The sequence below is a fragment of the Diachasma alloeum genome, unplaced genomic scaffold (genome assembly GCF_001412515.2).
Source record: "Diachasma alloeum isolate Michigan unplaced genomic scaffold, Dall2.0 Dall_scaffold_00198, whole genome shotgun sequence".
Lineage (NCBI taxonomy): Eukaryota > Metazoa > Arthropoda > Insecta > Hymenoptera > Braconidae > Diachasma > Diachasma alloeum.
This window is the reverse complement of record NW_021680363.1, coordinates 2780723-2793631: the sequence shown is the minus strand read 5'-3', so window position 1 is coordinate 2793631 and position 12909 is coordinate 2780723. Positions and strand designations below refer to the sequence as shown.

The 12909-nt window shown below is 37.2% G+C and overlaps 4 protein-coding genes across 6 annotated transcripts; 3 read left to right on the top strand and 1 right to left on the bottom strand.

Moving 5' to 3' along the window:
* The first annotated feature begins 596 nt into the window (after window positions 1-596).
* On the top strand, window positions 597-3803 carry LOC107035479 (protein ABHD4). Of its 2 annotated transcripts, XM_015252900.2 has the most exons (8): window positions 597-987; window positions 1404-1433; window positions 1518-1594; window positions 1780-1986; window positions 2325-2654; window positions 2719-2836; window positions 2904-3090; window positions 3214-3803. In XM_015252900.2, exons 1-8 carry the CDS (start codon window positions 950-952, stop codon window positions 3493-3495), a joined length of 1269 nt encoding a protein of 422 aa, XP_015108386.1. In that variant the 5' UTR covers window positions 597-949; the 3' UTR covers window positions 3496-3803. The 2 variants fall into 2 exon arrangements, with proteins under 2 accessions (XP_015108386.1, XP_015108388.1); XM_015252902.2 differs by lacking the exon at window positions 1404-1433 and having other exon boundaries at window positions 609-987.
* On the bottom strand, window positions 3653-5472 carry LOC107035480 (putative ribosome-binding factor A, mitochondrial). The gene is made up of 3 exons (XM_015252903.2): window positions 4967-5472; window positions 4266-4896; window positions 3653-4188 (listed from the first exon to the last, which is right to left on the bottom strand). Exons 1-3 carry the CDS (start codon window positions 5104-5106, stop codon window positions 3859-3861), a joined length of 1101 nt encoding a protein of 366 aa, XP_015108389.1. The 5' UTR covers window positions 5107-5472; the 3' UTR covers window positions 3653-3858.
* A 322-nt stretch (window positions 5473-5794) lies between these two features.
* LOC107048872 (retinoblastoma-like protein 1) lies at window positions 5795-10699 on the top strand. Of its 2 annotated transcripts, XM_015272309.1 has the most exons (6): window positions 5795-6059; window positions 6420-6951; window positions 7026-7322; window positions 7588-7689; window positions 7848-9691; window positions 9766-10699. In XM_015272309.1, the coding sequence occupies exons 1-6, from the start codon at window positions 5922-5924 to the stop codon at window positions 9961-9963; spliced, it is 3111 nt and encodes a 1036-aa protein (XP_015127795.1). In that variant the 5' UTR covers window positions 5795-5921; the 3' UTR covers window positions 9964-10699. The 2 variants fall into 2 exon arrangements, with proteins under 2 accessions (XP_015127795.1, XP_015127796.1); XM_015272310.1 differs by lacking the exon at window positions 7588-7689.
* A 188-nt stretch (window positions 10700-10887) lies between these two features.
* LOC107048915 (guanine nucleotide-binding protein subunit beta-5) lies at window positions 10888-12809 on the top strand. Its single transcript, XM_015272362.1, has 4 exons — window positions 10888-11076; window positions 11175-11396; window positions 11475-12088; window positions 12173-12809. The coding sequence occupies exons 2-4, from the start codon at window positions 11291-11293 to the stop codon at window positions 12500-12502; spliced, it is 1050 nt and encodes a 349-aa protein (XP_015127848.1). The 5' UTR covers window positions 10888-11076; window positions 11175-11290; the 3' UTR covers window positions 12503-12809.
* Window positions 12810-12909: the final 100 nt, after the last annotated feature.

Sequence of the window (12909 nt, the reverse complement as noted above, 5' to 3'; positions counted from 1 at the left end):
CCGGATACCCCTCCCCAATTATTCTCTCACTGGGGAGCCGAGCCGCCCATCACCATCCCCCTGCTTTCCGAGAAAATAGACCGACAAACCCATGTATATTTTATAAAACATTACTCATCCACATAGACGGGAAATTATAAGAAATTCATTTTTTTTTGCAAACAACCAATCTGCTCTTTTGACAAGTTATTATCACTTTAAAATGCTACAATGAAGATTAATCGGATGCAATTGAGCAGAGTGAAAGTAGAACCAGATTAATTGATGGTCAACGCCCCGTATATGCATACGCCTTGCCGCCACCTTTCAAATGGGATTGATGTAGATATCAACAATTGCAGTCTTAAAAACACAGGCCTCTTTGATTTTGGAAAAATTCATCAAATGAAATAATAGGGACAAATCTCATGGAAACATGTTGAAAAAAAAAATTAAGAACCCGATACAATGACAGCCCTTTGAAATTATCTGAGAAAAAAAAACACAGCAGACTGGAAAAATGCGGAAATGTGCATACTACTACTTGTGTATCTAGCCTTGAATCTTGAATCTATCATCATCTCGTGTATAACCCCAAAGTGAATGTCAACTGTCAAGCGTGCTATGCCCCCATCCAACTCCGATCAGCTGATTCTCCCTCTCCGATACATTCCATGTCATCCACCACGCTGGATATAATACTGTGTACTGCATGTGTTGTACACATATCTCTGTTCTGTACATTGGTTTTGCCCCACTCTTGGTGGGAATAAATTCATTGCGACGTTCAACACATTACTATTAGTGCTCGGTGGTGCTCAGTGAGCTTAGAAAACAAAGAGACGACATGCATCAGTGTTGACGTTTTGTGCCTCAATATCGTGTTGCAACGACGTTTGTCTTTTTTTCCCATAAAAGCTTCTGTAACAACAGCCCTTGAAATTTTCAATATTCTTGACTGGAATAACTCATGGCAAATAATGAATTGGTGGAAGCTAATACTCAAAGGTAAGGTGGTATCTACATAATTTTTCATTTTCAAAATATCCCTTTCTATGAATATTCATCACAGAATGCAATCTCTGACTTGTTTATACCACCATTGTACTATTTATAGGCATTGACAGTGACAATGCCAGTATTACGTAATTTTCGGAAATAAAAACGGCTGCATTCGTTTTTATGAAGAAGAGGTTAAGATGAAATGGCGAAAAAATAGTAGTAGTAATAAAAAAGTTGAAAGATTCTATCTCTGTATAGTAGTCAACTCTCATCAATCAAGATCAATTGATCAATTGATTATTTACTATAAAATATCAAATTCAAGGTTATAGGATTAGTGGTAATTGATGACAAGTATCAGCCCGAATAAGAAATAATATCTTATTTCTATTTTTTTCCCGCTCACTCGTCTATATAACTAGTCTCGTCCGGAGACTATTAACAGCCTCGAGGTATAAACAACTGCTCATTGTACTCGAACTATTTCTCTTGACGAGTTTTTTTTTTCTTTTTCTACTTTCATGTTAAACTTTCAGTTGGATTTGGAACTGGTTCAGTTGGTCAGGCTCCTCCGCAACGATGCTGAGAGCAGCCGAAAAAAAAATCCTCTCGTGTGAGTTAATATCTCTCGAATGGTTATAGTCATTGCAATGAAAAATAATGCCATCAAGTCAATTTTCTTTGTTCTCACGATTGATGAATGAACAGCTGTAAAACGGCATAGTTCAGTATTTCTTGTGATAATAATTAAGGTCGAAAAAATGATTGATAAGTTGAAAGAGTTACCTCTTTTTTAAGGTTTAAAAAGTGCTTATCGAGGCTGGTATGTCGATATTGGGCCGTGCGTGGGTACGGCTGATAAAATATGGACAATAGCATTGAACGAAGATGCACCAAATACACCAATTGTCCTTCTACATGGTTTGGGTGCTGGAGTTGCACTTTGGTGTCTCAATCTCGATAGCTTATCAACCGAGCGACCAGTGTATGCTATGGATCTATTAGGTATAATAATAACAGATATATAATGGGAAGAGCAATGAGAAATAATTGTCCCAAGCTTTTTCAATTGTATGTCAATGTGGCATTATTGAGACCATTAATAATTGGCGGCAGTAAAACAATGATTTACATCCACTATACCTAAATGAAGGAATGAATGAAAAAGATTAGTAAATTTTATCACAGTCATCTCATCACTAGATAGGTATTATCTTCAACGAAGAAAAGAGCTTTGTCATGGAAGATAAATGCATAAGAGCATAGGTCCACGCGTTGGATTACTCATTTCAAGATGATGCATGACGCATACCGATGGCATTGAGAATGAAAATCAATTGCAGGATTTGGGAGAAGCAGCCGACCAAACTTCAGCAATGAGGCACATGAAGCCGAGACACAGCTGGTTCGTTCCGTTGAAGAATGGCGAAGAGAGATGCAACTAGAAAAATTTGTTCTATTAGGACACTCAATGGGTGGTTTTTTAGCGGCCTCCTATGCTATACATTATCCCGACAGAGTTAAACATCTCATATTAGCTGATCCCTGGGGTTTTCCGGAGAAACCAGCGGATGCTCATGCGAGATATCAAGTACCATTTTGGGTAAAAGCAATCGCATATATGATCCAGCCTCTCAATCCTCTATGGGCAGTTAGAGTAGCAGGTCCTTTCGGTGAGTCTCCTGCCACTCACTATTACTATTCTTTATTAATTATTACTCCAAATTAATTTTCTAGGCCAGAGGCTCATTGAAACAACGCGACCGGATATTGTTAAAAAATTTAGCCCTGTTCTGAAAGAAGATGCCAACGTAATTTTCCAATATATTCATCAGTGCAATACGCAAACACCTTCGTAAGTATGCAGACTATTTAATTAATAATTGTCAATGATTTTTCATAAATTTATTATTTTGCATCAGAGGAGAGAGTGCATTTCATGCAATGATGCAGGGCTTTGGATGGGCCAAAAATCCAATTATCAAGAGAATCGATCAGATGCACGAAGAGGTCCCTATAACATTGATTTATGGCAGTCGTTCGTGGGTGGATAATTCGGCCGGAGAAATTATCAAACAAAAGCGTGTCAATTCTTACGTTAATATTCAAGTGAGAAATATACTTTTTTTTAATGAAATATTTTATCATTGACATTGGTCGTTTGTGTCATCAACTTTCAACGAAGAAATGGAGATTCATTCCCTATTTATAGAGGAAAAAATATTTCAACAGGTAATAAGTGGTGCTGGCCACCATGTTTATGCAGACAAGAGTGAAATCTTCAACAAGCACGTGCGTGAAGCTTGTACCTTGAGCGATGGTATATCGAAATTGTCAGCCGAGGATGCTCGACACTCAACCAACATTATTCCTCGACGTTTGCCAGCATTACCCATCGATGGAAATGACTCAAAGTCAGAGGAGGAAGGCGACGATGACAAAGAGCCTGTTGCACCACAGTCCCCCCCAATTGTGGAGCCTCAATCGGAAACATCACGACCGAAAACTAGTTGAATATAGAGTAATTACATCTTTCTAGCCAATTAAAAGACCCTACTGAGTTTTTTTTTTTTCACAACTTTTGAGCTCAGTACAGTTGAAAAAATTCATCAACAGAGTAAGAATATGTCAAAGATTATTCTTTCATTTCCTGGTGAAATAAGTATTTTCTATGCGTCTGTTTTTTTTTTAAAGGAAAAAAAATTATTCAATCAGTTCAATTCAACGTGTAGATCATGGAGACTAGAATATTGTGAAATTATATTGTTACCATAATGAAACTGTGATGATCTTTATGATAATAAAGAAAAATTAGATTATTATTACTGCAGTATCAATAGGGTATTTACAGCTTCTCATCTACGTATGAGAAAGGTTTCATTGCAGAGTTTCCTGAGGATCATCAGTACCATCAAACATTTCAGCATAATGTTCCTCTTCAAAGTCGTCGTAGCTCTCGTTGTCCTCGTCTGTTTCTTTGTCATTTTCCAACATGATGTTATTCCAATCTCTCAATTCCCACCGGTCCCTACGTTTCTCATCGATTTTTCTTTTCAATAAGAAATCATCGAATGCTTTCATCTCTTCACTAGTAGTATTCTGATGTATTTTCATGCTCTCAGGATTAAAGGGTTGTTGGCAATCGAGAGGTGACCACTGTTTCTTTGAAGCTTCAACGGCGCGTAGTTTATTCAGAGACATTTTTACCTGTAATTCATTTGATAGTTATAAACCTGATTGGAACGTTACAAAAGTTGAAGTTGAGTGAGTGCAATTAAAATTACCCGGAACATTATTTTCCAATGATTCAAACCAAGTACATCATGTTTCATTGGAGGCAGATCTACAGCATAAAACGCATCATCTTCTGCCTCCTCTTTATCTTCCTCTGAATACTCTAAAATCTTTTTCCTGACATCCTCCGGCAATGGTGTGTATAAAGTTAATTGGGGTTTTGGCGGGGAAATGTTCACAATTGGAACGTGATCTTCTCCATAATCAGCTTCTGCTATTCTCTTCTGGAGTTCCAAATTTGCAGCTACAGCTTTATCTTTAACGAATAGTATCTGTGGCACAACACCAATGACTTTTAATTGTGACAACTCATGTCTCAATCTGAAAGCAATCTGCTCCAGATGCCGAGTAGTTTCTTCTAACCGATCAGTATCGTCATCATTGCAGAACCAGTAAACTCTAACAACATGAAAATCATTGGCCAATTTGACACGAGATATTTCGATACCTCGACCGACAATTTGTCCCGACACTTCTCCAGTTGTCATTAAATCTGTGATGTGCGTCATGAACAATTTATTCAAAACGTTCAAACGTCGCGTCACATGGGGACTAATGACTTTAATACTATCGCCGCTGAATGATTGTTGCACTCTTCCTGGTTTCGTCATGTGCCACTTTCTAAAGTAAACAACAATTTATCCGTTAAGCCATGCTATTTTAATTTTAATGTTCTTTTCAAAATACTCACTTTTTTGGAGCATCTTCACGCATGAGTTTTTTTATAAATTTTCCTTGCCTAGCAAAATAATTTTTATTTCTTATACTACTAGTTATCATGAAGTATCGACAATAACTGTACGTCAATGAGACTTTATTCAATTGCAACATTGCTGTCTATTTATTATTATACTTTTAAAAAGAAAAATATAAGGAGTTGAATTTTCAGGTTAAAGTATATACTTTCCCAATATAAGGTTTTTCTTCGGTGGGTACCCCCTCTCTATGTAATTTCCACTTGTATCCAAGACCTCTCTATAATTTACATTGTGGCGCCACCATTCGATTATAAAATGATGAAAAAAATATGCTGATTATTATTATTATTATTATTATTATTATTATTATTATTATAAATGAAGACAAATAGGAAAGTTGGAGAGTTTATTTTGAAGAATCATATGAAGAAAATACTATGTTGGAAAACAATCGTTGGCTGATAACAATGGGTGAAACATTGTAGCAGGAACAGTTGCGTAGTGAAGGGGCTGGAGGAGGAGAGGGCGCGAATGGATATTGATGCGCACCACGCAATCAAAGTATGCTGATACGCAGGACAAAGTAGTACCTGAAAACATTGAGTCTCGTGACTAATATTGCAACCTATACAAGTGTTTAATTAGTTCCATCAATTAGTAAAAAAAAGGCATATAAATTGTCACATTTATTTTATTATTCTTTGGTCTCTCTCAATGGAAAAGAATAAGTTGCATTATTTTCCCGCCAATATGGCAAATATGGCCGTGATTGAGTGTTTCCCGCCAAGTGGATGGAGGAGAGGGATTGTCCCATGGCGCGCAGGAACCAGCGTGCCTGCTTATTTCACAGTTCATCATTCACTCTGTTTGTAGTCATTCACCACTACAGTATTTTGGTTGTTTTGTTTACATTTAAATCAAGTGAAAGTATCAATTTTGGATAAAAAAATGGGTCAATCGGACGATATTGAAGACTCTACTTACAGTAGACATCAAGATTTGTGCCAAAAACTTAATATGGATGCAACGGCTGCATCGGAAGCTTGGAAATCTTACTCAACTATTCGTCAAAATTACACACTCGAGGTATTTATTTTTGACATTGCATTAATCACATGATTGTTGCGCAGTTAAAGAGGAAATATTTTTCATGGCTCTCGTATGTTTAATATTAATTTCATAATTTTCACTAGTTACACAACAATTTGTGGTTAATGCTCGCTTGCAACCCCATTTACATCCAACTTTGTATAAGTGTCATGTAGAGGTGCTGTGTGTACATGATCATCATCATTTTTTTCATCATCTCAATAATAACAAGTCTTTCAACTCACTTTGAAACATGAAAATTTAACTTTTTTACACATTATATATAATAAATAGCAAACCTTTTAATATTTATTGAGATTTTGTAATGAATTAATGTATATTTGACCATGGCAATAGGGTGACCAATTGCATTGGATTGGCTGCGCCTTATACGTGGCCTGTCGTGAGTCCTCGACTCCCACTGTAGGAAAACCAGGCTCCAACGTCGAGGGTAATTGTGTATCCCTAACACAGCTTCTTCGACTCTGCAATTTATCTCTCATCCAGTTTTTCAATAAATGCAAATCATGGGCAGACATGGCAAATATGCCGCAGAGTTTTCGTTCAAAGATCGATAAAATTGAACGAAATTTTAATGTTTCAATGGTGATTTTCAAAAAATATCAGCCAATCTTTACTGATATATTTAAAAATCCAAGTGAGGACAGTTCAAAGCCTCCAAGACCACGCAGACACAAGGCAGTACCATGCACACCATCCAGAGCCTTTGAATTCTGTTGGACACTGTTTATCTACGTCAAAGGAGCATTTCCAGATATTTCTGATGATCTTGTTAATTCCTATCATTTGTTATTAGTATGCTGTGATCTGGTCTATAGCAATGCATTGCTTGCTAATAGAAAAGACTTGTTGAATCCCAATTTTCCAGGTAAGAAGATGTATGGAAATATTGTAAATCATTCATGCATTGTATGCCAATTCAACCAACTGTTTACATTCCAGGCTTACCATCTAACTTCACTGATGATAATTCTCTTCCTCCCAAAACTGCAAATTGCATTGTACATCTCTTGTGTGAGCGTCATGAAGCTATTGGAGTCGAGGCCAAGGTCATTAAAGAATATACCCTGAGAAATCACTTGAACAAGCTCTTTAATGAACGAATTCTTCGCGGAGAACAGTCCAATTTTTCGGGCATCCTAGAGGCTCTCAATTTTGATGGCAACAACAAGGCCATCAATAGAGCTTATGAGCAACATGTACTCAACGTTGGAGATTTCGATGAGAGAATATTTTTAGGTATGTTGAAAGAAAAAACAAAAAATTCATTCACCATTCTTTTGTTTTATCGGGAGCCGTTTTTTTTTCTCTCTGGGGTTAGAGTATTTGATAACAAGGCAAATTCTCAGCAAATCAATTTCCCCAAAGGCATGTTTCCCAATTATTAATCCTGAATCTTGAACAAATATTCTTCTCTCTTATTCTATTTGATTTTAACATTTCCATTTTTATTTTAATCCCAAACTTGTGTTTGTTTGCTTTTGATGGATGTATAATAACACAGCCGAGTGGAGGAGAGTGAAACATATCGGATTGTTGGGTATGGAAATTGTTGGCGAGGACATTGCCACTCGGGCGAAAATTCCGAGACATTTGGCAATCAGAGGTGGGTTTTCACAAAAAGTGAAAAAAAAATGAAAAAAAAAAAAATCGATAATGGGAAAATTTGCAATTATCATCTTCATCTTCTACAGCATATATATTTTTTCATTTATAAAATTTAACCATTTTTCTACATTTTCTGATGAAAATGTTGATTTATAGGGCCCAATGCCAGTGAAAACATTGGCTCTCCTGCTAAAATGTTGAATGTAACTGATCTTCATGAGCAATGTCAAATGAAACGAGAGCAAATAAGAGATCTGACACCACCAACCCCTCTAACTGGTCGAAAATACCTGAGGACAAAGGACATGACAAGTGTAACACCGGTAGCAACAGCAACTCAAAGTGTAATTCGTCTTCAGGCACTTTTGGCTGGACGTCAACCAGCTCCAAGTGAGGTTCTACTCGATATGTTGAAAAGTTGTGCAACAGACGTTAGCAGTCTCGTTGAGAATAAAGTGAAAGAAATTGGAGAACGTTTCTGTGCTACATACAGCCAGAATTCCGACGATGCTGATACATTGAATCTTGATTTTGGTAAAAAGAGACTGATTCTCGCCCAGACCTTATTTTATAAGGTACTGGAGATGATTTTGACTGATGAAAAGAGGATTAAGCCTGATTATGACATTACAAATCTATTGACCAATGAGGTGTTTCTTCAATGTCTCTTTGCATGCTGTTTGGAAATTGTCATTTGGTCGTACAAGAATAAAGATCGAACTTTTCCTTGGATTCTAAATGCTCTCAAGGTTGAGCCCTACAATTTCTATAAAGTGATAGAGATAATCGTTCGTGCCGAACAGCTAGCCAGAGACGTTGTCAAACACTTGAATGACATCGAAGAGAAGATACTTGAGTCCCAGGCATGGAAATCCAACAGTCCTCTCTGGCAAGCAATTGAAAATACTCCTGGTGGTGTTCCAAGTTGTGAAGAGGTCTCTCTACCTGGTATTTTAGATTCAGTCGATCCAAATACACCAGGACAGCCAGCACTTCGAAGATTTGCTTTGGACAGAGGTACAACTCATCATGATGTACATCAAAGTCCAATATCAACAGCATCAGAGAGATTTCAGTCGCCTGTTACAGCATCGGGTGTGGTTAAAAAGCGTCTGTTCAATGATAATAGCGGTCGAGTCAGTGGTCAGAGCCTTCTCAAAGATAAAATACCACATAAAGTGATGATTGATGGCAGTTCAAGAGTCTACTTGGCAGTTTCACAATCAGATCAGTCTAATGCAATTAGAGGAGAAAATTCACTAACTCGTGACTCTTGTAAACCCCGAAAGACTGGTTCTGTTGCCCTCTTCTTTCGTAAATTTTACAATCTGGCATCAATTCGCATGCAGAATCTGTGCAACTCATTGGCGGTGAATGATGTTGATCTGAAGAAAAAAATTTGGACCATTTTTGAATATTCCATCAAAGAGCGCACTGAACTCATGAAAGACAGACATCTTGATCAAATTCTCATGTGCGCTGTTTATGTTGTTTGTAAATTAGCTCAAATTGAGAGAAATACCTTCACCGAAATCATGAGATGCTACAGATTTCAGCCACAAGCAGAGTCTCACATATACAGATCGGTTTTGATATCCAAAGCCAATACAAATGACAGAAATATCATTGATAATGAGCCCCAGAGCGTAAATGGTAATGTTGATTCTACTGTTGAGAATCAAAGTAGCAATGCACCACCAACACCCTCCAATATGGCTGGCACATCTCAAACATTTGGCGATGAAATACGGGGTGATTTAATTAAATTCTACAATGCTGTCTATGTACCCAAGGTCAAGGAATTTGCTATTCTATCGCGTGGAAACAATTCTACACTTCCATTGAGTCCATTGCCCATGAGCAAGCCCTCGATGAATTCACCTGTGAGACGTGTCACTCCTAGTGTTGTCACACGAACTCTTGATCCAAAAGCCGTCACTGCATCAGTGGCTTCTGTAGCACCTCCACTCAGCTACTGCTTCAGTCGCAGTCCAGCAAAGGTCGGTTTCATTATTATTATTATTTTGTTTCATCCTCTTTTTGGCTAATTGTGATTTATTATCCTTCTCTATAGGCTTTGGAGGCTATCAATAGGATGATGATTTCCGTTGATTCAAGAAAACCCGTTGGAAAACGACTGCTCTCAGACGATATGGATGTGGACCAACAGCCCACTGAGAATAGCTCCCCGACAAAGAAAATTGCGACAGTCCCATACCTAGCGAGAAAACTGGAGCATATTATCGGGGAACGACGAACACAAAATCAGTAAAAGTTGAATTCATCTTGACCGATACCGCTTTATACTATTCAACAATTTTTTTCTTTTTTTTTTCTCAATCCATGTAGCGCCACGAGGCCATTAGCATTATGCAAAATCAACTTGATTGGCTCGAATTATTGTTGTACCGTTGCTGGATTTATTTAGTTGAATTGATGAAGGGGAATAGGTGCTCTCCTTCGTGCGTCTTGTGACCAATTGATTTTTTTTTTCATTTCTACTAGGATAAATGAAAATTAGGGTGAAACATGGAATTGTTGTGAAAAATATGAAGAGCAAGAAAAATATTTTGCCTGCAACACTACTCTTGATTGATGAATGTGAATTAATCACTGAATAACTTTAAACATTATGGGTTACTTCGTGTACGACATGTGGTGACACTGTACGCTATTCTAAAATGCAATTTCAGACACTGTAATTTTTTTTTCTTCTCTTCCTATATTTAGGATGATAGGTATTTTCAAAATTATATGTTAAATATTATATGTTGTTTTTGATCTCATAATTGGCTTTCCATTTTCCTTTATTAAACATGAATGATGAAATATATCTCGTAATGAACAGGGAAAATTCATTCTCGTGATTTTCCATAATTATTTTATTTTGTTCTTCATACAGTCTTCAATGAAAACGCTGTAAAATGTTTTATCAGGATATAATTATATTTGTTATTATTAGTTTGTACATAGAGAAAGGCTTCATAATAAATCACATTATAAAAAGATGTTTGGCATTTGACTATTTAATTCTCTCCAGTCTGTAATATTGTGTACACGAGATTGATTGGAGGAATTAATTTTCAACAATCGTAGGTTTGTTTTATTAAATTCAGGGGGGACAGGAAGTGGCTCGTTATCGATAGGGCGTGAGAGAGCCTGTGTGGGTAACAACATTCAGTTGAAAGCAGTTGACAGAGGCAGGCGCGCGCGCCCGCGCCGATGCGCTGAGAGACGCTGCGCGTCGCGACGTTGCAACGCGAGTGTTTCTCATCAGTTGTGACCCTTTACATATACTATTTTCATATTTCCCTCGATTGTGACACAACAATCATGATGTTGCAAATATAAAGAAGAATGTGGGAAGATTTGTAGGCAATCTAAGGTGAGGGATAACAACAATGTTAAACTTTAGTTAATTGTCTTTCTGTGAACGAAATGTCAGTTATATCGATGCGTATTGATTATAATTGTTATGCACAGGAAGAGTGACCTCTCTGCCGTAGTAAAACTAAATAAATAAATACATTTGTTTCCTTATTTTTTCATTCATTGACATATTATAAAAAGACTCTTAAATAAGTAAACAAAAAAAAAATATGGATGCGGCTACCGAGGGAGAGCAGATTGAGAAGCTGGAGAAGGAAGCAGAGAGTTTAAAAGTTCGTCTCGATGATGAGAGGAAAAAGCTTAACGATGTTACACGTGAGATTAATTTTCATCTTTTCTGAATGGAATGATGTACTACAGTATGAAATGCCTGTTAAAATATTGTGATTTCAGTGTCTGAAGTAGCAGACAGACTCCAAGCAATCAATTGTATAAACGTAAAGCCACGAAGGGTGTTGAAGGGACATCAAGCAAAAGTTTTATGCTCCGATTGGTCACCGGACAAGCGCCACATAGTTTCATCCTCTCAAGATGGCAAAATGATAATTTGGGATGCATTTACAACGAATAAAGAGCACGCTGTTACAATGCCCACAACTTGGGTAATGGCGTGTGCATACGCACCCACTGGAGCTCTCGTGGCATGCGGTGGTCTTGACAACAAAGTCACTGTCTATCCACTGAGTCTCGAGGACGATGTTACAACGAGAAAAAAAACAGTCGGTACTCACACATCTTACATGTCGTGCTGTGCATTTCCCAACAGTGATCAACAAATTTTGACTGGCAGTGGAGACAGTACTTGTGCACTGTGGGATGTAGAGAGTGGACAATTGCTACAAAATTTTCATGGCCACTCTGGCGATGTCATGTCCATTGATTTGGCACCGAGTGAAACTGGCAATACATTTGTCTCGGGAAGCTGTGACAAAATGATTCTCATTTGGGATATGAGGAGTGGACAGTGTGTGCAGAGTTTTGAGGGACACGATTCCGATGTTAATTCTGTAAGTCGATGAGAATTATTATGATTATTTATACACCTGTGTATTTATATTATACACATGTGGTTTTTATATTAATCCCTCAAGGTGAGATTCCATCCAAGTGGCGATGCTGTTGCAACAGGTTCAGACGATGCAACTTGCCGCCTATTTGATCTACGAGCTGACAAAGAGGTAGCAGTTTATGCCAAAGAGAGTATTATATTCGGTGCAAATTCCGTTGATCTGAGTGTCAGTGGGCGTTTGTTATTCGCTGGATACAATGATTACACTGTCAACATTTGGGATACATTGAAATGCCAGCGTGTCGCTCTTCTCTATGGACACGAAAACCGTGTTTCATGTTTACGAGTATCACCGGATGGTACTGCCCTTTCCACCGGTAGTTGGGATACTACCCTACGTGTTTGGGCTTAATTATAATTATGTCTTAAAAAGTCACTATATGGATTGTTAAGTCTAATAATTATTCTCATGAAAAAAGTACCAACGTGCATTTAACTAATAATAATAATAAACAAAGAGAATAGAAAAACGTTATTGCGTAAATGAAGTGCGTGTAGAGTAATATTTATGATTCATGAAATTATCAATTTAATTTTGTTTCGCTCGTCGATAGTGGAATATCTGTATTGTATTAGGCTGGTCCTAAGTTCCATATTTCACAGAGTCATTATCTGTATAATAATTTTTATTAGAGAATAACTAATAAAAAATGTGTAATACAATAGTACTAAATTTTTTAAATTTTCTAATTCCCCTCATTTTAATTGTAAAATGACTACCGATAAACGAATAAAAATGACATGAAAATGGAATGATAC